At 39.6% G+C, this 24,677-nt stretch overlaps 1 protein-coding gene across 2 annotated transcripts in view; it reads right to left on the reverse strand.

The window, feature by feature from the left end:
• etv4 (ETS variant transcription factor 4) overlaps positions 1-24,277 on the reverse strand; it is a 56,353-nt gene extending 32,076 nt beyond the window's left edge. Inside the window, exons 1-5 of one of the 2 annotated variants that reach the window (XM_023267926.3) lie at positions 24,246-24,277; positions 23,041-23,095; positions 20,121-20,211; positions 19,880-19,927; positions 11,955-12,008 (exon numbers count right to left, since the gene is read on the reverse strand). In XM_023267926.3, coding sequence (XP_023123694.1) covers positions 11,955-12,008; positions 19,880-19,927; positions 20,121-20,211; positions 23,041-23,070 — 223 coding nt within the window. In that variant the 5' untranslated portion in view covers positions 23,071-23,095; positions 24,246-24,277. Of the gene's footprint in view, positions 1-11,954; positions 12,009-19,879; positions 19,928-20,120; positions 20,212-20,771; positions 20,939-23,040; positions 23,096-24,245 lie in introns of those variants that run through there. The other variant, XM_023267909.3, reaches the window with a different exon arrangement.
• Between the last annotated feature and the right edge of the window lie 400 nt (positions 24,278-24,677).

Here is a 24,677-nt window from a genome sequence, read left to right on the forward strand (position 1 = left end):
CCCCACGCTGTTACTGAAATGATATAATGAGCTGCCCGCCGGAGCATCGTGGACGCCAAGGAGGGGTGTGCATGTACTGTTTCCTTTTGTTTGCGGCGGTGCATCCTCCTTAGAAACCTGCCTTATCAGGAGGAGAGAAGGCCTGGACACCTTCCCTGAAATTATCAGCAAACATGCCACATCCACAGTTCCTCCTTGGCTTCTCGCAAACCCTCCACCTCGATCGGGATCTCGACAGTAATGCCTCGTTTGACCCGCTCTTACCCCTCTCCTTCCACCTATGTGCCTCTCGGGCTGATTTATCTGCTCTTTATCTTTATCAAGTCATCTATCAAGCCTCTCCATCTCCTCCTACTCCTCTCCTGGATCGGCGAGGAATCGATATCTCGCCGTACGCTGGCTCTCAGCTCGCTCTGCACACCTCCTGGTCTGTGTCAGCAGGTTACTATACGTTCGCCCACCTCCTCCTCCTCCTCCTCCTCCTCCTACGCTCACGTGCACGGTGGGGTTTAGTGTGTTGATAAGCGTGTGCGCTGAGCTGAAACAGTAGCTCCTCTTAGGCTACATCTGCATTAATACAGTTCATTTGAAACTAGTGAAAATAATGAGCAATTTAGCACAGTTTCAGAAACAATCTTCAGCCATGTACATGAGAAAACTGGTGCTAATGGAAAAACTAAACAGGATATTGGTTGCTTAACTGCAGAAAATACTAAAAAGGAAAACCAGCACTGGTGGAAAGTAAGAGCAGAACTGTTCAACAGCTCCTTGCAGAGACAACAACACCACCTGTAATTCATTATTTATGCTGAATTAACTACTTTTAGTCAAGGCTGACGTCTTTGGTTTCTTCTGGTAGATCCAATCAGAAAGCAAGCACTGTTATCTGCACCATCATTTCCAAAAGTTTTTCAATTCTATTTCTTTCCTTCGAAACTGAAACACAACCCCAACTTTCCAACCAAAACTGGAGTCAACAGCACCAACAAAACTCTTCATTCTAGGGGTCTTTCAATGGTGAAATAATGGGGATGCTTGGTGTGAACCTAGCAGAAGTTATGTACTTTAAAATGTTAACATATTAGTGTAGATGTAGCCTCATATTAGTGTGGATGTACCCACTTTGATATGCATTATACTGATGTAAAGTTGCATTTTATATAGCTTTTGTAGGTGTTTTAATCCCTCAAATGTAAATTACTTAGATATAACTGCACTATAAATAACACTATTTGGTCTTAACACCGATATTTAAACTTGTAAGGGTAATTTCCTAACACTAATCACAATCTTTTTCACTTCTTTTAAATGTGCTTTGCAAGAAAGGGTGCCTTGGCTTGACTAAATACGATTAGTGTTTTCATTTCTTTAGGTGCTGGTAAAATTATACTGGAATCATGGTGACACTGGTGCAACAAAATCATGGTACAAAACTGTATTTTGTGACTCATTCTTGATATTTTCACAACTGTTTCAGTTCTTTCACTGTTTGGTTAGGTTTAGACACCCGAAATATTGAGTAAAGTTTAAGGCGTAGTTTGGGTTAAAAAAAAACCACTCAGGATAATATAGCGAGCTTTTAAAATACAACACATTGTTAAGGATTAAACCAGATTGACATTTCAAATGTCTACGAGTTGGTAGCAGCTCCAACAAACTGGTATTTTTACCTCAAAACTTGGCTTCATTCCAATGAAATGATCCAAATTTCAGCTCGTGTGAAGGAGCTTTGGTTTTTCTTCTTTCTTCTCCCGTTAATCACAGGATTTATCTTCTGTTTCTGTGTATAAAACTGGGTATAAGTAGTTTAAACCTGTAGCAGCTGACACACTCATGATTCACTATTAATAATCTTACATCAGCCACGGGGACCAACTCAGGACTTTTACTGGAACAAATGTACTACAGTTTGCTGCTAACAGCTGTGTACTTTCACTTAAGGTGGATAATTTATGCTCAAATGAGTATTTTTACGTTGTTGCATTTGTACTTTTACTTGTATAAAGCATCTAAACCACAGAGCAGAACTAAGCTAACGTGCCACAAGTCCAAACTGGCCTCCATCGCTTTGACCCACTTCCAGTATCTCCTATAAGTGATCACTTGAAGTTGGGCTACTGTTATTCTTTGGGCCTCGCCCCTTCTCTTTCACAGCATCTGTTCCCCCTCCTTTGGTTTGCGCCGAGAAAAGAGAAAACATTCCAGCTGCAGAAAAAGCGTCCGAGCAAACACAGCGACGTGCACACCAGCATCGCAGGGATGCACCAGCAAACACAAACCCTCTTTTCCTTCCACACATATACACACCTCCCGCCAATCTCCTGTAATAAAACACACACAGCCGTCCATTCACAAAGCTCTGCTGCCGACACTCGGGGCTGCCTGGCTGGAATCCCCGCGGCCCCCCGGCTCTGACAGGCTGTTCTGAATCAACACCGAGGAGCTCGGCTTTTACTTCCCCACTGGAAGCTGTTAAACGCCTATTACGCTACATGCCAGGCCATTACTAACTCATTTTCAGTGTATGTGATTGACTAAAATATGACTAAAAATGCTGTAAACCAGGAGTAGGTTGTGGGAATGCTGCATCTGTTTTTGTAAAAGCCTAACTTTCTGATATTTGGGATAAACAAGCTGCAACAGATAAAGGAAATGCAAATGCAAAGCCTGTATTTGCACAGTATTCTCTGTGGCGTTGCAGAAAAGCAGAATATATAAATGAGATTTAGTTTAACCCATCAGCTCACTTGGAAAGGCATGCTATTTGTCTAAAAAAAATGGCAGAATTACACCAATTATCAAAGCCAGAAACTGTAAAAACTGAAAAAAATGTTGGATTTTTAACTTCTATGCAGTTTCAGAGCTACTCGTGTGACAAAAACTACCAAATTTAAGCTAACAATTGTCAAACTTCACCAAAATCACTTTATTTTACATGTCAGTTTGGCAAAAATTAACCGCTAGAGCCTGTAAAAGACCGAAACATCACATTTGGTCGATAAATTAAATGCAGCAGGGCTCAAAAACCGTAAACAGAGCAACAAGTTGCACAATATTTGCTGTAATGTTGCAGAAAAGCACAATATATAAATGGCATTTAGTTTAATCCTCAAACTTGCCAGCTTATTTCAAAGACATGCAATCTTTCTTTTTAAAAAATGGCAGAATTACACCAATTATCAGAGCCAGAAACTGTAAAAACCAAAAAGAAATGCTGGATTTTTAACTTTTCTGCAGTTTTTGAGCTAATTGTGTCAACAAAAAAAAAAACAACCAAATCTAAGCTAACAATTGTCAAACTTCACTGAAATCACTTTATTTTACATGTCAGGTTGCTAAAAATTAACCATTAGTATTAACTAGATCCTGTAAAAGACAGAAATGTCATAATTGGTCTATAATTTAAATGCAGCATGGCTCAAAAACAGTAAACAGAGCAGCAAGTTGCAACTTGCTATCTTATTTTGAAAGGCATGCCACCTTTCGTTTTTTAAAAATGGCAGAATTGCACCAATTATCAAAGCCAGAAACTGCAAAAACTGAAAAAAAGTTGGATTTTCAAATTTTCTAAAGTTTTTAAGCTACTCGTGTGAAAAAAACAACCAAATCTAAGCGAAAAATTGTCAAAATTCACCAAAATCTCTTTATTTTCCATGTCAACTTGCCAAAAATGAACAGCTAGATCCTGTAAAAGACAGAAACATCATAATTGCTGGATAAATTAAACGCAGCATGGCTCAAAAACAGTAAACAGAGCTGCAGAATGTTGCAGAAAAACACACCCTGCACTCCTCATAGGTGTCGTTACTGCTGGAATAACTCATGTCAGTGTCATGAATGAAGGTTTACTCCCCTTAATTGAATGTGCTGCCTCAGCCAGTCGTTCACAACCGGCCCATTCATAAAACTGCAGGGCTGAAGTGTGTGTGTTTAAAGTGCACGCCAGGCTGTGTGTGTTTATGCATGCGCCCGAGCGACTGGATGAGAGGCTGTCAAAAGAAATCATGCGTCCACGTAAGAGAAATCGACCATTTTACTCATAAACAAAACAAAATGCCGCCATTGAGGGCCGGCCTCCCAGAGCGAGCGCCTATTTGTGCATATCTGGCAGCACCTGGCTGTTTTTTGCACACTTTGTTGCGTAGCAGCTGTATTTTGGAAAGCCGAGAACACAGAGCTGCATGTTTCTCTTTAGGGGGAAACGAGGGAGTCGGCGAAGGAGGGGCTCCTCATCGCCCCACGCTCCAAATAGGGCCTGATTGGGCCAGTTCTGGTCCAGAAAAACAACCCAAACAAGAGGACGGCTGTGAATTCATGACAAAGCAGAACAGAGAGACGCACCGCTAAGAGGGCTTTGGTTACTGGAATTTTTGCTTCTTTCGTCCTCAGTTAACAGAAAAGTCAATCTTTTCTGAAAATTTAGGTCGTTTTTCAGGCAAATTAGCTTCTCTTTTTTTAAGAATTCACCGTGTTTCCCTGTGAAAGAGTAAATTCGATATTATGAAACTTTGGGTTTTGGACTGTTGGTAATAAAAAAAACAAAAAAAACAATCGCATAGTTTCATCTAAAACTTTCACATGGATGGATGGATGGATGGATGGATGGATGGATAGACAAATATTTTATTAATCCAGAGAGACATTCAAGATTCTATAAACTAGAAAGTCACGGCAGTAACCTGCAGCTCCATTGCATTGGTAGGACACGTTAGAAATAAAGGAAAATGTTTTAAAAGTGGTTGCAAAGCACAATAAACAAAACAAAACAAAGAATATATCGGCTAAGATGAGATTTAAAGTGATTAGATTGAAACCTCTGGACCCAAAGACTCTTTATCATTATAAAAACTGGCAAAGTGACGCAATTTATCAGTAAGAATTGTTGGATTTTTAACTTTCAGAAAGTGAATTTATAAGCAAATCTAAGCTTAAACTCTAAAACTCTGTAGAAAACAAAAAATTCTGCACTCCTCTGTGGAGTTGAAAACCATTCATGACTCAGCTGCGACTAACAGTCATGTGACAAAAAAATCGGAATCTTGTCGACTGAACTGCAGGCTGTGTTGACACAAAGCAAGACTGAGACTAATATGGAACCAAACTGGAGCAAAATAAAACATACTTGAGAGATAAAACAAATGCAGAATGGCTCAAAAATGGTCAACATAGGAGATAGTTGTTGGAAGATACATTCAGCATGGTGAAACATCTCTCTATAGTTGATGTGCAGAGACTGAAATGTGGCTTAAAACTTGTCGGAAATGACTCAAATTTGCCAAAATGACCCAAATGTTGTATAAAGTGATCATTTAATGATATTTTGAGCTACTTTTGAATAAGACTGAGTAGTTTTTGAGTTATTTTGAACAATTCCTGACTCATTACGGATAATTTTCTGTGACTTTGGAAAAGACTTTTAGACTGAGAGGACAATAAAACCTACTGGATCAGTAAAATAAAAGCAACTTGGCTCAATAATGGTAAACAGAGGAGGTAGTGGTTGGAAGATACATTCAACATGGTGAAACGTTGTTCTGCAGCTGATGAGCAGAGTAGTGTAAAGTAAAATATAATATGTAGGGCCATCATGTTTTTCCAGTATCGGTAACAACTGTGGGCACTTGCACTAATGTTGTACATCTTAAATTTTTTTGTAAAATAACAAAATGATTGCAGAAAAGACATTTTTAAGTTTTGTCTACTTGAGCATTGGTTGTGCTGTTTCCAAGGAGGTGCAGGACTTCTAATTTTAGTAAAAAATGAACCTACAGAGAGTAAAAATGCGACAGGAGCAAAGAAACAGGTTGGGGTTGAGGGAGTTAAATGGTAGCAGATTGTGGTTTCCCATTGTACGGATGTTTTTAATTGGATTTTTAAGGCTGCCAGGAATCATAACGCTTCAACAAATGTGTGTTTTTATTTAGGTCTCCTGCTTTACACACTGTGCATTGAGATCTCAAGATGTTAGCCTCCTTTCATTGTCGACACCAGACTGATAAATTCAGATTTCTGTACTTGTAGTATTGGTTACTCTGTTTCCATAGAGGTACAGGACTTCTTATTTTAGTGAAAAATGAGGCCACAGTGAGTAAAAATTATGACAAAAAAACACCCAGAAACTGCTTTGGGTTCAGAGGGTTGCATGTAACCGCGATACTTAAGGACAACTGAACACAACAAAAAGAGCTGCAATAAAAATCAAACAGGATTAGGTGGACTTGGAGAAGCTTTCTTTTTCACTCCCTGCGGGTCTTGTGTCGCCGTCTCTGCCTCTTTTTCTTGCCAAACTCTGCGAAGCGCTGCAACGGCATTCTACGGCCACAACTTCCCATATAATTACTGCAAGGCACAAAGCTAAACAATCGTCCCACACAGCTCTAAAATCGCTGGATTAGTTCACATCTTGGAACACTCAATGCGAAAAGAGAGAAAAGGGAAAGGGGAGGACGGCGGTGGACGGACGGACGGATGGAGGGACGGAGGGGCGGGGGGGTCCAGATTTTTAACTTGGTTTGTACAGACACAGGAAGGGAGGGAGGGGTTTGGAGTATCCACTTGGAGAGCAGCAAAAGGAGGGGGTGATCTGTAGTACTGTAGGGCTTTTTTATGAATGAAGGCTGAAGGAGAGAGGCAGCAGAGGCAGAGGGGGAGGAGAGGCACACTTCCTTTTACGCACACGGGGAAGAAAATTTATGAATGGGTCACATCTCTCGAGCTGCTCCAAGTGTAAACAACATACTTGGACAAAGAAGAACAAGCTCTGGAGCCTCGACGGCGGCCTTCAGACACGGGAAAAAAACAAAAACTCAAGAAGTAAAACTGTTCTAATGAAGTAGGCACTCTATAAATGTGACTGACATCTCCATGTGTTGTTTCCCCGACAGACAAAGAGATCCGTCTCCTTAAAACCACGAAAAATTAATCCCCTTTTGTCCTTCTTCTAGCTACATTACGGTGTTTTGGTCGAATGTTTTTAGTCTGTTAAGTTCCTGATTGAAAGAGCTGCTGCTTGTAGTCTAGAAAAAGAGCAAAAAGACAGGTTTTGGACTGATTATCTAAAAACCCTAAGGTGTGATTTTACTTGAATCTTTTTTATTCTTTTTTATCGGATGTTATAAAGACAATTACAAACTGTGCTCTGCTGTTCTTACGTAATAAAGTCTGATGTAAAAATTGAAGAAAATCTCCATTTATTCTATTTTTTTATTACTCTTCTTTAAAAACCCTGCAGAATTACACCATCAGTCCCAGAAACTGTAAAAAACTCCAAAATATGTCAGATTTTTAACTCCTCTGCAGTTTTTGAGCTACTCGTGTGAAAAAAATCTTCACTGAAATCACTTTATTTTACATGTCAGGTTGGCAAAAATCAACCGCTAGATCCTGTAAAAGACCGAAACATCAAAATTGGTCGATAAATTAAACACAGCATGGCTCAAAAACAGCAAACAGAGCAGCAATTTGCACAACATTCTCTGTGACATTGCAGAAAAGCAGAATATATAATTGCGATTTAGTTTAATTCTCAAACTTGCCAGCTTATTTGAAAGGTATGCTACCATTTCTTGCAATTATCAAAGACAGAATCTGTAAAAACTGAAAAAAAAGTTTGATATTTAATTTTTCTGAAGTTTTTGAGCTACTCGTGTGAAAAAGACAAAGAAATCTAAGCTAAGAATTGTGAAATTTCACCAAAATCACTTTATTTTTTAGTCAGTTTGGCAAAAATTAATCGATTGCCTAACTACAGCCTGTAAAAGACAAAAAAAATCTTGATAAATTAATTGTTGATTTTTGTGTTTTCTGTGGCACTTTTGCAGGCTGGGAGAACAGTATTTTGTTATTTTTGTGTACACAGCTGCACAGAGAAATGACAAATAAAGAAATCTTTTATCTTAAAAATGCTGGAAAAGCAACCAAATCGTTCTACTGTAAACTAGACATGCTGTGGAATATTTGCTTTTTCCAGGTCACATGCATCTATACAGACATCTGTCGGCTTCTTTTATTTGCTCTGTTTTGTGTCCTCGTTCCATTTTAATCAAATGTTTAATGGAACAAACCCATGCATGCAGCTTGGCGGCAGCTTCAGTCAGCAAAATTAAAGGCTATTAAGGTAGAAAAACAGCCAAATATGTCGTCACCTTGCATAAAAATGGAAGATTCTTGTGTGAAGGTTCTTGTACGACTTCAGATAAACTTCCTCTAAGGCTTCTAATCAGCTCAGAAATAAATCGTTATCACCAGTGGCTCGGTCACCTTTACACACATTCACCGGCAGGTCAGCAAGTACATAAAAGCTGCATGTTTGCATAACCTTCCCTCAGCTGCGGCCGGCGCACAGAACACGCTTGTTACCCGCCAAGTAAAAAGCAAAATGGCCCAGATGAGATAGATTTGCCAGATGTGCAGGTATTGCACAATCCCTGCTTTGCTTTACTCCCCCCCTCCTCCTTCCTCTGCTGTAATCTAGCATTCCTACATGTCCCAATGTTTCCTCTTTTTTTTTTTTTCGCCTCTCCTCTCAGCTCAACGCCACACCCATGCAGGTAACAACTTGACTGGGTAAACAACAATGTTTAATTTGGCGCCGTTTTCAATGCAAGCCTCAATTATACTCGGGTCACCTGGGATTAGGGCTTCGCTTTGTGCTCTCCTTTCTTGTTTTTATTTCCAAAACAGGTGAGTCACCTGTTTTTAAATGTACCACTTTTATGGGGAAGAAGACTGAATTGCAGGCTGTGTTTAAGCAAAGAAAGGTTTAGACACAAATGTAACATAACTGGAGCAAATTAAAACCTACTGGATCAATAAAATAAATGCAGCGTGGCTCAAAACGGTAAACAGAGGAGATAGATGTTGGAAGATACATTCAGCATGGTGAAACATCTTTCTATAGCTGATGTGCAGAGACTGAAATGTGACTTAAAACTTGTCCAAAATGACTCAAATGTTGTTTAAAATGATAATGTTACAGATATTGTGAGCTACTTTCATGTATGTTTTGAGTCATTTTTAACAATTCTTCATTATTTTGAACATTTTATGTTACTCTGGACAAATTCTGAATCAATTTGGACAATTTTATGTTAGTCTGGCCAAGTTTCACATTAATTTGTGATTGTAAAACATGCTGATGAGCAGAGCAGTGTAAAGTAAAATACCTACAGTATGTAGACACCATGTATGTCTAGCATTGGTAACAACCGTCGGCACTCAGAATAATGTTGGACATCTTTAACATTTTTTGTAAAATAAAATGATAGCAGAAAAGACATTTTGACTTTTCTGTACTTATAGCATCAGTTGTTCTGTTTCCATAGAGGTACAGGAAAAATTAGCCTAAAAATGTGACGGAAGCAAAGAAACGGGTTGGGGTTGAGAGGGTTAAATGGTAGCAGATTGTGGTTTCCCATTGTACGGATGTTTTTAATAGGATCTGTAACACAGCCAGGAATGTGTGTTTTTATTTATGTCTCCTGCTTGATACACTGTGCATTCAGAACTATATTTTAGTGAAAAATGAGCCCACAGTGAGTAAAAATGTGACAGGAGCAAGAAAAAAAAAACACCCAGAAACTGATTTGGGTTCAGAGGGTTGCATGGAACCGTGATATTTAAGGACAACTAAACACATAAAAAGAGCTGCAATAAAAATCAAACAGGATTAAGGAGATTTCAGAAGAGTTCAGCTTTCTTTTTCACTCCCTGCGGGTCTTTTTCTTGCTAAACTCGCCCTCTGAGAAGAGCTGTAACGGCATTCTGCGGCCACAACTTCCCAGGTGAGTCACCTGTTTTAAATGTAATGCCTTTATGGAAAAAAAGATGGGGCTTTTTTTGTGTGCTCGTATAGAACAAACACAAAAGTGTGTTGATAGTGTCGGCTTTGGTTTTCCATCAGCTTTAATAGAGATGCTCTGCAGCCATTGAGTCGATCAGCGGGGACGCCGTCTGTCAACGCCCGAGTGTCTCTGCTGGGTTTAAGTGAGCTGCCCGTCAAACCAACGCCCCCCGTGACCCTGCAAATCACACCCGGGTCAACCTTTAGCGTGGCCTGACAGCTGATTGGCTGGTGGGGTTACGGGGTTAAGCAGACATGACCTCTGCGCTGCCCCAGGGTTCATCTGCACTTCCTCCTCCGCATTGTTGGCCGACAGACAGCGACAGTGTCACTGAGGGGTCCGACCAGTTGTTGGTCGAATGAGACGACGTGCACAAAAGACGCTTGGTTTCACTCAGAGGAGGCTGCCAGTTCTCCCTTCAGAGTCTGTTAGATGTTAGAAATAGTCTGTGGGACTTATTTTAACCCTGTAAAACCCACTGTTGCAAAAATTAGTATTTTTATTTTTTTTTATTTATATATATATATATATATATATATATATATATATATATCTATATATATATATATATATAAAAATGGGTTTTTTTGGCTCATTTTCCTCCTGTTTTCCTCCTGAAATACTCTTTAAATCCCAGAAGTCGACATTTTTTCTTTATTTTTTAGATGTATGAGGTTCAAATTTACAGGTAGGATAACATAGGACTAAAGGTCTTTTTGAATGTTTTATTTTCAAAGGCGATCCCAGAGTGTGAGGTTGTTTTTATTATATTTTTTTTGTCTTTGTCCTCCTTAGGTGCGTTGGAACATTGTAGTAAATCCAAAAACATGCAGCACATTTTTATTGTGTCTTCAGGTTGTGACTGCGGTGTAAAAAGCTGTGAATGGAACAGTTTGATAGTCGGGATGAGATGTTGTTGTTAAACCCGGAGCATAGCGATGTGGTTTTCGTGGTTCTGTCTTAGGGTTACACAAGCTCAAATGGGTTTATTATACTATTATTTGTAACTCCTTTGGTTCTTTTTCCTCAGGTTCTCTTTAAGTTGCTTTCAGTGTTGATGCTAAAGATGGGGATGTGTTGAATTGGTGGGCAGAGGAGAAAAAAAACTGTTTGCAGAGCGACACATAACTCCCACCCAGATCCTGAACCGCCATTGTTACGACAAGAAAAGAGAAACTCATTCAAACAGCCGCTCAGTTGTGCGGCCCAGGAATTTGCTTTTCCATTTTACACCTTCCGACGCACACAAAGGCCCATCTTTGTACCTGCGCCCTGAATCATTTTTTACTGGTTTCCTGGGCCGTACCCATTCACGCTTTTCAAAGGCATGCAAATTGATGACGGCAGCACATAACGCCCGCATCCAAATTCGCCTCATGATGGCCGGGTCATTAGGCCTCCTGTTTCTGCATAGCTTTGCCTGCCAAACAGATTACTGTAACATCAGCGAGTTACTGTATCGCCGTCTAAGCCTCCAGCGGCTTCACAGCCAAAATCTGAACCGCTGCTTTCGCCCCTCGACATCTGAAAGACGGCAGACGCTGTCCACGCACGGTTCTGAGCGTTCCACGGACAACAGATCGAATAGACCAGGGGTGTCAAACTCATCCAAGTCCAGGTTCCACATTCATATAGGATTTTACTTTATGATCAAAACGACAAAAGTCAGACAAAAAACGACAAAAAATCCCAACAAGACAAAATATTACAAAAACGACAAAAGTGAGAAACAAAATGACAAAAAATTAGACAAACCACATGAAACAAAACAAAACAGAGACAAAAAATTAGACAAACAAAGTTAAAACGACAAAAAAATGGACAAGCGAGACAAAAAATTACATAAATGACACAAACGAGACAAAAATGACAAAAGCATGACACGAAACATCAAAACGAGACACAAAACAACGAATAAAGCAAAACACAAAATGACAAAAATAAGACAAAACAACACACGCAAGACAAAAAGGAAACACAAAACCGGATTGGACCCCTCTGGAGGGCCGGTTTTGGCCCGCGGACTGCATGTTGGACACCCCTGCACTAAACAATAAAAAGATCCAATCTGATCAATAAACAGCATGCAAATAAAAAACTGAAAGTACTCACAGTTCTCAGAGTGGAAATCAGGAACAAACTGCTCATCGCTGTCAGGAACTTGAGCTGAAATGAGAAAGAGAAACCAGAATTTTATTATTTTTATTACCTTTTTTGGACTAAATCTGACCTTTTGCCGTCTCTTCTTTCCACCCCTCGCCATCTTACGTTTTTCTCTTCCCTGAAATCTGAGTCAGGGTTGCATTCGGATGACCTTCATGTCATGATTTTTGCAGCATGCCAGCACTTTTTCCTCATCCATAGATCAATTCACGAGAACACGGAGCTCCTGAATGAGACGCTAAACCGCCTGCCAGCCTTGTTTCATGAAGCTTTTAACATTTCTGGGCAGCGTTGACCTTTTACTAAAGCCTAGCCTTGAAAAACAGGTATGCTGAGCAAAAAACACACTTAGCATGTCGAGAAATTATACAGTATCTTATACTCTAGGAGTTTTTTCATTGGTTTTCCAGCAGCTTGTATTCACTCTTTTGATAATCAACCATAAAGAAGAATAAAGGTCTAAATTCATTGACTCCAGCTTCTCAAATGTGAATATTCTCTGCTTTCTTTCCTCCTCTATGACAATAAAATGAACATCTTTGGACAAAACAAGACATTTACAGACATAATTTTGGACTTCGGGAATCTTTGGTCGACATTTTCCCCCATTTTCTGGCATTTTATAGACAAACAACTAATCAAGAAAATAACCAGTGATGAAAATAATGCTTGTTTGCAGCCCTGGAGCCACTTATGTGTTTGGATTGTTACAAAACAAACCGTTTCCGTTAATCCAACCCATTGGAAATGTGTAATTTCTTACTTGTCAACCCCAACCGGTCTCACATCTGCATGCTCAGAGCGGTCAAGTTTGACCTAAAGCAAGTTTCTGCTCATTTCCACTGCAGAAAAACAGACAGACAAAACAGGCTGTTCTGGCTAAACAAGTGAGGGAATCTGTCAGGCGGTGTGACAAGCCGGCCAGATGGATTCTCTTTGTCCCCACAGCGGTGGAGACTCAATCTGAGAAGAAGAAGTCTGGATTTCATCGAGGAGAATCGCTCACGGTCAAACTGAAAGCGGACGGAAAGAACAAATTAAAGCAGATGTATTCATCTAAAAGTGATGCAGAAACCTTTTGGCTAAAAATTGACAATTCAAATCCGTAATATAGTACATGTGACATGTATGTTCACTTTTCTTTAAAACTCACCCAGAACCTGAGTGAACAACCAGCCCAGGTGCAGCAGAGCTCTATTGTACTGACCCCCATTCACAATTATCTCTTTTGGAGCTTTTGGACTTTCTGAGACACCAGAAAAACCTAAATCAGGAGGGTCAAACATGCAGCCCGCGGGCCAAAAGCGGCCCTCCAGAGGGTCCAATCCGGCCCTCAAAGTGTAAAAATTCCAGAGAAGACATTAACTGCAGATTGTAAATGAGTAAAACTATAAAATTTAAAATAATTCCTAGACCGTGACAAGTTGTTTTGATCATAAAGTAAAATACTAGATTGTTCTTTTGTCATTTTGTGTCTCACTTTTGTAATATTTTGTCTTTTTTGTTGTTGTTTTTTGTCTTTTATGTCCAACTTATCTTTTGTTTCACATTGTCATTTTGTTTCTCGTTTTTGTCGTTTTGTTTCCTTTTTGTCTTGCTTGTGTTTTTTTGCCTCATTTTTGTCATTTTATTCATTGTTTTGCATGTCGTTTTTGTCATTTTGTTTCACGCTTTTGTCATTTTTTTGACTCGTTTGTCCTTTTTTTGTCGCTTTGTCACTTTTTTTGTTTCATGTCATTTGTCTCGTTTTTTGTCATTTTGTTTCTCACTTTTGTCATTTGTGTGTCATTTTTGTCATATTTTGTCTTGTTTTTGTTGTTTTTTTGTCCTTTTTAAAGTAAAATCCTCTATGGTTCAGTTCCAGATAGCTGTGACTAAATGTTGTGTTCTTTTGTCGACACTCTGTGATCTGGAAGTTGTATAAATGATAAACTGGGGCTGAATGTTGTTGAAATTGAACTTACTTTTCATCAGAAATTTCAGGTTATTCATGATGCTTTGTAAAAAGAGAATTCCTTAAATGTGAATATTTTCAGAATGGACTTTGTTGCACTAAAACAAAGGAAACATTAGGAGCTATTGTGATTATTTATAGGTTATTATGCTGTGATTTTACTGGTCCCGATCACTGGAGATCATAATGAGCTGAACGTGGAACCTGGACTAAGATGAGTTTGACACCCCTGGACTAAATCATCCGTCTGCTAACTTCTACCAGGAGGTGAGGAGGTCAGATTCACCCACTGAGCCTTTTGCCTTCCCCTCGAATGAATGACCTAACCTTAATCATGGAGCTAGCAGAACCTTTTAATCTGGCGGCACTCCAGCTCCGCCAGTTTCCACTGTTCAGGACTCACACTTACGTCACGGTATGAGCCGACTGGTGAGGAAAATTTGATGGCTATCATTAAATATCATGAAGCCAATCAGGGGTGTAATGGGCTACAAAAACACTGCAGGTACTTGAGCTCCGTTCGCTCACTAAAATACAAAGAAGCCCTTCTTTGTAGATTTAGAGGAGGGGTGTCCAACATGCAGCCCGCGGACCAAAACAGGTCCTCCAGAGGGTCCAATCCAGCCCTCAAAGTGTAAAAATTCCAGAAAAGACATTAACTGCAAACTGTATATTAGTAAAACTATAAATTTAAAATAATTTCTAGACATGACAAGTTGTTTAGATAATAAAATACTAGATTGTTCATTGTTCTTTTGTCGCTTTGTGTCCCAGTTTTGTAATATTCTGCCTTGTTTTTGTTGTTTTTTTTGTCTTTTTTGTCTGACATCGTTTTTATCACGTTTTTGTCAATTTTTTTGCCTCATTTTTGTCGTTTTATGTTTTGTTTTATTTGTTGTATTGTGTGCTGTTTGGTGTTTTTTATCTTGCTTCTGTTGTTTGTTTACTTTTTTGTCGTTTTGTTTCTGCTTTTGTCTCGTTTTTGTTGTTTGTCCATTTTTTGTTGCTTTGTAACTTTTTCGTCTTTTTTGTTTTGCTTCATATCGTTTGTCTCAATTTTGTCATTTTGTGTCTCGTTTTTGTCATGTCGCATCTCATTTGTTATATTCTGTCTTGTTTTTGTCGTTTTTTTGTCTGACTTTTGTCAGTCGTCTCATGTTTTTGTCATTTTGTTTCTGGTTTTTGTCATTTTGTGTTTCCTTTTTGTCTGGCTTGTGTTTATTTTTGTCATTTTGTGTTTTGCTTTATTTGTCGTTTTGTGTTTTTTGTCTTGCTTGTGCTGTTTGTCTATATTTTTGTCATTTTGTTTCTCGCTTTTGTGTCATTTGTGCCATTTTTTGTCTCGTTTTTGTCATTTGTCCATTTTTTTGTCCCTTTGTAACTTTTTGGTCTAATTTTTGTTTTGTTTCGCTTTTGTAATATTTTGTCTTGTTTTTTGCTGTTCTTTGTCCGACTCTTGTCGTTTTGATCATAAAGTAAAGTCCTGTATGACTCAGTTCCAGATAGCTGTGACTAAATGTTGTGTTCCTTTGTAAACACTCTGTGATCTGGAAGTTGTAATGTATAAGTGATAAACTGAGGCTGAATGTTGTTGAAATTCAACTTACTTTTCTTCAGAAATTTCAGGTTGTTCAGGATGTTTTGTCAAAAGATAATTCCTTAAATGTGAATATTTTCAAAATATACTTTTTTGCACTAAAACAAAGGAAACATTAGGAGTTGTAGTTATTTATTTATAGGTTATTAAGCTGTGATTTTACTGGTCTGGATCACTGGAGATCATAATGAGCTGAATGTGGAACCTGGACTAAAAACCCCTGATTTAGACGTTTGCAGAACGCACCACAATTCTGCAACCAGACCTTTGGATGTAACCTCACCCCAGAACCAAAATCTGACCCAGCGTTTAACCTCAGCGGCCTCGACTCTCCCCGCTGTCTTCTCTTTATTTCCAGACAATGATACCAAAACTGAGCAGCAGACGCAGAGGACAAAAAGAGGAAATAAGAAATTCAAATCCACTTTCTTGTCGTCACACTCCTCCTTCCTGTGCGGAGGAAACCGGATGACTCCGTTTTGGAAGCATGTTCTGATAAATGACATCGATTTCTTATATAACGCCGCATCCTGTGGTTTACTATACCATAATAATATTACCCCCTTTTAACTTTTCAGCCTCCTCGCCCTCGGGGGGTGGGGGGTGGAGGAGGTAAGAAATAAAGCCGCCGTATGAGACAGAGCAGGGGCCGATGTGTAGCCCGGCAGATCCAGCGATCAATCATCTCCACTAGTTTCAACATGTCCGAGACGGAACACGCCGGACCTCATAAAGACGCAGGAGAAAAAGGAACATAAACGATGAGACGCTATCCCCCCGGTGCATGTGTTTGTGTCTGCGCACTTTCCTGTGTGCATCTGATTTGTTTCCAGGAACACCTCGTCTGGGGCTTTGAGATGCAAGTCAGCACAAGAAGGAAAGTGTGTTTATACGAGCGCATGTTCTCCCCTCCATGCTCGCAGGCACCTTGAATGACTTTTTTTTTTCCTCCCCCAGTGGGAGATCCTGGGCGGAGCTAAGCAGCCGCAGTCATATAAACCTAAAGGCCAAAATGAGACAAGATGTGACAAGCTCCTGAACTCTCGCCATTCAGAGCTTCACCCTTTCTGTTTCCGCAAAGAAGAAGAAGAAGAAGGAAAAAAAGTCCCTCCAGCAAAGCAGCTTTTACAACTTTGGTGAATCCCTCACAACTGCAATCAGTCATGATCAGGTCTTTAATTAATGCAACAGGAAAGGAGAGGTCTTAGCTGGGGAAGCTGAAAACAAGCCAGTACTTAGGCTTAAATAACACTTTGATAACACTTCCATCTTTCTCTGCTGCCCTTTTTTTCCCTCTGTGACTCAACAATAAGCCACCGCGCAATTTGTAAATCCAGGACATCGTATAATTTCTCCTTTAAAAAGCCCGGTTTATCTAATTATAGAAAATAAGTACTTGTTCATTTACCTCCCGCGGTATCTAGACGCTGTAGACAGTGAAATCTTTGCCTCAACACTCAAACAATAGCCTAATGTAGCTGGTGATGCTTAAAACTACACAAAATTTACATTTTAAAATTGACGTTTTTCCAAAAACATCATCATTTCTGGTCTTTACAATCAGTTTTCAAGGTGCTTTTTCTTTGGTAGAATGCAGTTCCAATGAAAATCAGCTTCTGTGGATACTTCAGATTGTGGGAATAAAAATGCATTTTTTTGCATTTTACAAGCTAAATTTTAATTCACCTTCATTAAAGCAAGGTTGCAGCATGATATCTCAGTCTGGGTGACAACAAACTATCAAAAAAACCTTTCTACTGCTTAAATAACTACATATATTGGTGGTAAATGGGGAAAAGGTGCATTTTGGGGTGATCTAAACCTTCAAGTGTGGTATCTAGACGCTGTAGACAGAGAAATCTTTGCCTTAACACCGAGACAACAGAGGAATGTAGCTGGTGATGCTTAAAACTACACAAAAACCAGCATCACTTCTGGTATTTATAATCAGTTTTCAAGGTGAGTCTTCTTTGGTAGAATGCAGTTCCAATGAAAATCGACATCTGTGGATACTTCAGATTGGGGAAAAAGTGCATTTTTTGTGCAATTTACCAGCTAAATTTGAATTCATCTTCGTCAAAGCAAGATTGTAGCAGGATATCTCAGTCTGGGTGACAACAAACAAAAAAACTTTCTACTACTTAAATGGCTACATACTCTGGTGATAAACGAGGAAAAAGTGCATTTTGGAGTCATCTAAACGCTAAAGTGTGGCCTTTAATAGCTAAATCTATGAATACAAATAGGCTCCAACTCTGAAGCGACACCCATTGTTGGGGGTTTTTTATTGGTTGCTGCTCTTGTCTTTGTCTCGGTGAGATGCTGGTGTGAAGTGAACTTGCTGGTGTTTGACGCTGCATGAGAAAAAGGTGTGAAAGTTAACGTGGATACGCCATTGTTTGCCGTAAACAGAAGCTGGCCAGGGAGTGGGCTCCATTTAAATGTCTGTCTGCTCCTCTGGCAGACAAAACCATTTCCACAGAGTCAGTGATTGCAAACGTTCACTTCCCTAAATCACAGATCTGCCACGAATGGCTCAAAGGCAACATTAGGCTTCATTGTGCCGTTTCAGGTCGACACAAGTAATTTCTAACATGTAAAAATAAGAAATTCTGCTTTGCCCTGTGACACAACGCTGCTGATTCACTCCACACTCGCTTCAAGACAATAGTATTAACAAAGAATACAAGTTTCTGCCACAATTATTCCATCAGATGTCAACTGTTGTGTCAAACTATGGTCATAATCAATCTGTTTAGGTCATTTTTTTAAGAAGTGTAAGTTCTCCAATCCCAGCTTCTTAAATGTGAATATTTTCTGGTTTGTTTGCTCCTCTATGACAGAAAACCATTCATCATTGGGTTGCAGACCAAATAAGACATCTGAGGATGACGTTTTGGGCTTTGAGAAACACTGATTGACATTTTAACCATTTTTATAACATTCTCACAATGAATATAATCAGTCCTATATGTTTTTTGCAATGTGGTGCTAAAATACTCTCTAAAAGACATCAACTTTGTCTAATTCAATAAACATAAATTTCTATGAATAGTTAAATATTTTTGATTTCAGGAGTTTAACTAAAGCACCAAACATGTCTTCTAGTTCACTTAAAATTCCATTTGTGCTTAAGGCCAATTAGAGGCTCCAACTTTTCACACCACTCTTGTTGGTTTCCAAAAAAGCCACCACCAATGACTATTTTCATTTCTGGTTGATTAATCAATTAGTTGGTTGATGCAAAAAAAAAAAGGTCAGACAATACAGTCAATCTGTGTTTCCCACATCCTCAGATGTCTTGTTTTGTCCACAACCCAAAGATATTCAGAATTCTATCATAGAGGAGCAAAGAAACCCAAGAAAAATTCACATTTCAGAGAGATTTTAGACCATCTTTCTTACAAAATTACTCAAATCGATTAGTTGAACAGTTGGCAACTAATCGATTAATCGATGCAGTTCTAGTTTCTAAAGTAATAACAACTTGTACAAGCTTCAAAACCATCTGGTGTCAAACTGCACATTCATCACTCTGCACGGTGAAGCTCAAACATCCACGTAAAAATCAGAACACACAAAGAGACAGGATTTATCGGGTCGATGTGGCTCACGTTAGAATATAAATGTCAGAAATGAGCCTTTAAAGCTCCACATCAAAGCACATCAAAGCAACAAAACTCACACCTCGTGGTGTAAGTTCTCATCTCCAGACCTGCTGTCCTGCCTCCACTGGTCTCCAGGTTACGACCAAAAGCTTCATAATGACTCCTGCTTTGTGTTGTTTTCCCCCCTCTCTTGACATACAGTGTAATTATTCTATTAGGGCTCACGTCATCAGTGCACTTATTAAGTCTAGTAGCTGACAATTGCCTCCGACTGGGCCTCATTTCATCGCTATGCGTCTTTGAGTGACACAAACCAAATAGCCTGTTTGTTTGCATTGGCCGCCGGCTGGCACGCACGCTACATGCCAACATGGCCAAAATAGGATACGCTCGAAGCTAATAATGTCCCGTCTGTGTTCACTTTTTTTCAGGGGTGCTGTATGTTTTATGAGGCTTGTGTGTTGCGTCAGAAAGTTCAGGTCTGGAAGCTAAACATCTTCAGGAGGCGTTAAAATAAAAAGTTTTGCAAGAGTTTGAGGACTGACAGAACACCTCGAAGCCAGGAGGCAGAATCTGTGATGCAATTCTGTTTATGGAGGACGGATGGAAATCAACACAAATGCATTTCTGTTCACCCAATCTGTGCAGACAAGACACGTCATCGTGGCAGAAAAGCATAAATGAAGAGGTAAAGAAGCCCTCAGGCCAGTCTCACCTTCTGTGAGCCATGTCTCTTGGAGTTGGCTTAAATCCTGGAAGAGGTCTGAGCAGAAACACAGAAACAAAAAAGGTGATTATTCAACACAGTTTGCACAATAAACCACCAGTTAAAACCGCTTTTTTTTGTACTGATATGTATGATATCTAAAGCCACGGACTACTGCTACGGCCTGAGCTTCACAGACTGTGATGTAAACATGTAAAGGCCAAAACGGCGAGCCTCCAAACTACTTTACCTTCGGATTCCTGAGGGGGTAATTCTGTGTCCATGTATTTCCTTTTCGCTGCCATCAACAGTCTATTTAGGGGCCCATTTCCTTGCGACTTCTGCAAAACCCATAGATGTTAAAGCAGAGCAGAAGTGAGAAACGGACTCCAGCAGGGCATTTCCAGCACATCAGGGTCAAAAAGTGTTAACAGCATTTCTCACTGTGTGCCAAGAAAAATAAGAAGAAGTGATGCAGCAGACACAGAAAACGGCAACAAGCGGTGATATTAATGAAGTAAATGAGAGCCTACTGCAGTAGGCGAACGTCAGGCTCCACAGAAAACAACATTGTGGAGGCAAATCTTGGAAAAACAAACGCGCTGTTTGAGCAAAGTGACCATTTGCCACCGCATTGACACGTTCCTCCTCCTAACTGTCTCACAGAACAAACCCGCTATTAAAAAAAATGCAGAACATGCTTTTACTTTTTTGGGCGATTATATATTTCGGAGAGCTTTTACGCGGCGCTCACAAACACTTTTCTATCGCGCACACGCAGCTGCTTCCAGCCAAAACTCGTGCAGACGCGACGCGGAGAGAAAATAAAGCCCGGTAGTCATCAGAATGAAAAAAAAACAAAAAAAAAGACGCACTACTTGAGAGTTTTATCCATACGTACATTTGCTAAAGTGTAAGGCACTTGCTGGTCCAAATATCCATCCATCTTATAATCCATCCGTTAACCGTTTGTGGTCATTTAGGCAGAGTTGAGTGGGATCCACGCAGCCTGCAGGGAGAGGAGGGAGCGCAGCTTGTGAATGGAGCTGCGTGGAGGCTGCATGCATAATGAGCTCCATTCACAAAAAATGCCGAGGGGAAGTGATGGCGAGTGATTACCCAGCGGGCTGCGGCCCTCTTTACAAACCTTTTTTTTCTCTCTGTGTGTGTATGAGACGCAGACAGCTCGTCGGGTTAAGTTTGAGGGACTTTTGCACTACTTTCTGATAATTTTTGTCGCTATATCCGCGCATAAAGCTGCGGATTATGGAGCGCGTAAAGTGCGTAAAAGCGCAAACGGATCGAGCTTTCTTGGTGCTTCTTTCTTTGCCACGTCTGCCACTTTCTTTACGGGGAAACAGATGTTTTGTCGAGTCACAGCAGCACAACTGAAACTGCTCCGACCCCCAAATAATGCTGCAATTGCTGTTAAAGCGAGCTGAATCTGTGTAAAGTTGGAGTGTGGTGACTTTTGATCGCCAGCTGTGCTGTCATTTCTGCAGCAGACATGATTTGGGGATAATATGGAGACTTGCTTTTCTAGTTCGGCCCCAGAAACGCTCCGTGATTGGTGCATTTCCTCTTTCAAGGGCTCGAATTTCTTGCCTTTGTCCGCATGAATACACTGACTTATGAATGAAGTCTCGGTTCCCCGCAGGAGCCAATCAGAGGCCGGGTAGTCGGGCTCCTAGCAACCGTGGGCGGACCCTGCGCCCCAGCAGCCAATCAGCTCCCGGCAGGCTGCGGGCTTTTATACTGGATTTTCCAGTTGTTTTTCATTCACAAAAAAGAGAGAGAGGGAAAAACCGTCCATTCATAAAAAAAACCTGCCCTGGCACGAAAAGTCCTGACATGTTTTTCTTTTTCTGCTCAGACGAACTCAAAGAGCCTCGCGTTGTTTACCTCATCTCATGTCTCCAAGCCTCTACTTATGACAAACAGCGATGGCAGCCGCCCTGCAGGAGTCACGTACATCAAAATCAGTTAAAAGTGACGTAAATCAGCTCAGGAATATGCATTCTTGTGGTTTGAAGTCTACACCACAGGATTTAAAGCTCCTCGTGAACCTTTAGACCAACAGAAGGCTGAAACGTTAGTCGCTTTGCTGAAACTCTTCCAGCCACAGAGGCAGGAAACAAACTTCTGATGAGGTTTGTGTTTAGTTTCAGCGGTGAATCAGATTCAGAGACGTAACAATAACCTCTTCCTCCTCTGTCCTCTGGTAATATTCGGCCTCCACAACAAAGGATGGGCTTCTGCACAGGTTATTTCCTGCTTAATGATATTTAGATGCACATTTAGATGTACACAACAGGCTATAAATATTACATCAGCTCTGCTCAGTGCACCCAGTGCCGATCAGTTTCACTACAGAGCGGGACAGGCTCGAGGAAATTAAACATTATGCTTGTTTAGTAGTTGTTTTATCGGATTGAAGCCGCTCTTTAAACTCCTCTGCTGCCATAAAGGCGGAGACAGTGTGGCTCTCAAGATAGGGTTTGCTTAAATATGAATCCAAATGGGTCCACAGTGGATTAAAGTGAAAAAAACAGCAAAAAGCATGAGTTTTTTACAACTTTTTTTGTCATGTGAGATATTATGTGACATCCTCAAATGTCTTGTTTTGTCCACAACCCAAAGATATTCAGTTTACTGTCACAGAAGAGGAAAGAAACCAGAAAATATTCACATTTAAGAAACTGGATTTTAAGTCTGTAGATTCTTGGTAATCCAGGTCACAGTAAACCTAAAAGCTTCTCCTGTTGGTTTCTGAAGACATTTCACCTCTTATCAAAGAGGCTTTTTCAGTTTTTTAGAATTACAACTGAAGGTAGCAGCCTCATGTACTTCACACAGATCCTCATATACTCACAGAGGCAGGTAATACAACACTGGCTTTAGGTTATCACACATTTCAAAACAGCACAATGGACCTTTATCGAATTATTTGTTATAAAAAGCAGAAGCTACAGTATGTAAAGCATTAAAACTTTGGCAGAACGTTTACGTCAAGTAAAAAAAATCAATAAATAAAAGATGACTTTGAGAAATCAGACCGGCGAACATGTAATATGCTTCACTTCTGTCATCTTCTTTACGTCACAGTTACTAGCAGGACCTGTTTTTTTAGCAGCTCTTTCACATTAAACCATCACCGCCCTCATATGTACCTGTCTGACGTGTCTCCTGATGATCAACATGCTGCTGGTCTGACGCCTCGAGGATCTAAAATGGAATCGTTAGAATCAGAATTAAGAATTTTGTTGTTCACATCCGACTATATCATCAACTTTCATGTCTCTCTGGAAAAAAAAAATCAATAAAACTACTGGAAGCTTTAATGTAATCAACTGTATTTTAATAAACACGATGCTGCCAGTGCCTTGAACCATTAACTCTCAGTGAGGCCCAGGAAATACACAGGATTAGGCTCAATTAATCAATTAGATTTTAACTACTAAATGAATCAACAACTATTTTAATGATCGATTAACCGGCTTGAGTGATTTATTTAAGAAAAAAGTCAAAACTCTCTGATTCCACCTGATTAAAAGGGAATATTTTCTAGTTTATTTACTTCTCTACAGCAGTAATCTGAATATGTTTGGATAAATCAAGACATCTGAGATGATCACGTTGGACACTGATTGACATTCTTTTTCTTTAAATCATTTTAGATACATGTGATGGTTAGCTGCAGCTTTACGGTAGGCTATATCTGGTTTAATATGAAAAATATGTACAACAATAACAACTACAAAATGTCATATTAGGTTTCATAGTCATATATTCTGGTCTTAGCGTCCATTAGTTCACTACAACAAAAATAAAAGTATTTTACTTGGACAGTAGGTCCTCAAACACTCTTTGAACTGGAGTTTTTGGTGTTAGTCTCCTACAATAAAGCCATCTCTTTAACTTTAAGTTAAAAATGAAACCACATTCAGAATATTATACACAAATAGAGTTCGTTTTGTATTTCTCATTGATTTAAATACGCGTTTTAGCTCGTTTTTAGCCTATTTACAACTTAAAAATTAAAGTAAGACTACTTGGCTTTAATTAATTTATAGAGGTCATATTTGCTTGACTTTTCTATCATAAAGTTTCACCTGATGTCAGAAAGTTCAGCTCTTTTTCTCTGTTGATGTTGAAGTTAAGTTAGCTTCGTTCACACAGCTGCTTTACGTTAGCCTGCTAACGGGCTAGCTAGCTAGCTAAGTTCGTGTATTAGCAGAATTTAAGGCAAAACTGCGTGATGTGGTTAAAACGTGACAATTTGCGGGTTCTTCGGAAGTATATCTGGAGGTTTTGATTCACGGGGAGTGGTTTTATAAGTCGTTATTAATCATTTCTAGAGCTTTTAAAGACTCACCTGGAGCAAAGTTTGAACGCTGCCGGGTCACATGACCAAGTCAAAGGACACCGTTCTGACGTAGTTTATGTTTTTTTAATTTTATTTATCTTATTTATTTATTTATTTATTTAACGTCCCTGGGCAGCTGTATGCTTTTCAAATATGCCTAAAAAATTGTACTAAATTTAAAAATAAATAATACTAGTATTATTTTTTCCTTCTTCCAGAGGTGCAGTTCAGCCAAATTAATTGTTGCTCAGGCAAAATTAGCCACCTTGTGCCTGTCTTTGGTCTCCTGCTGCATCACTTACAGAATACTCTCAATAACAATTATATAGATTGCCAAGAAAATCTGTAAGAACAGCCATAGTAATGATGCAACCTGCTAAATCCTTGTTTATACCTCCTTTCAGATGCAGAGATGGATGTGTATTTTTTGTTTTTAAGTTA

The sequence above is a fragment of the Amphiprion ocellaris genome, chromosome 18, assembly GCF_022539595.1.
Source record: "Amphiprion ocellaris isolate individual 3 ecotype Okinawa chromosome 18, ASM2253959v1, whole genome shotgun sequence".
Lineage (NCBI taxonomy): Eukaryota > Metazoa > Chordata > Actinopteri > Pomacentridae > Amphiprion > Amphiprion ocellaris.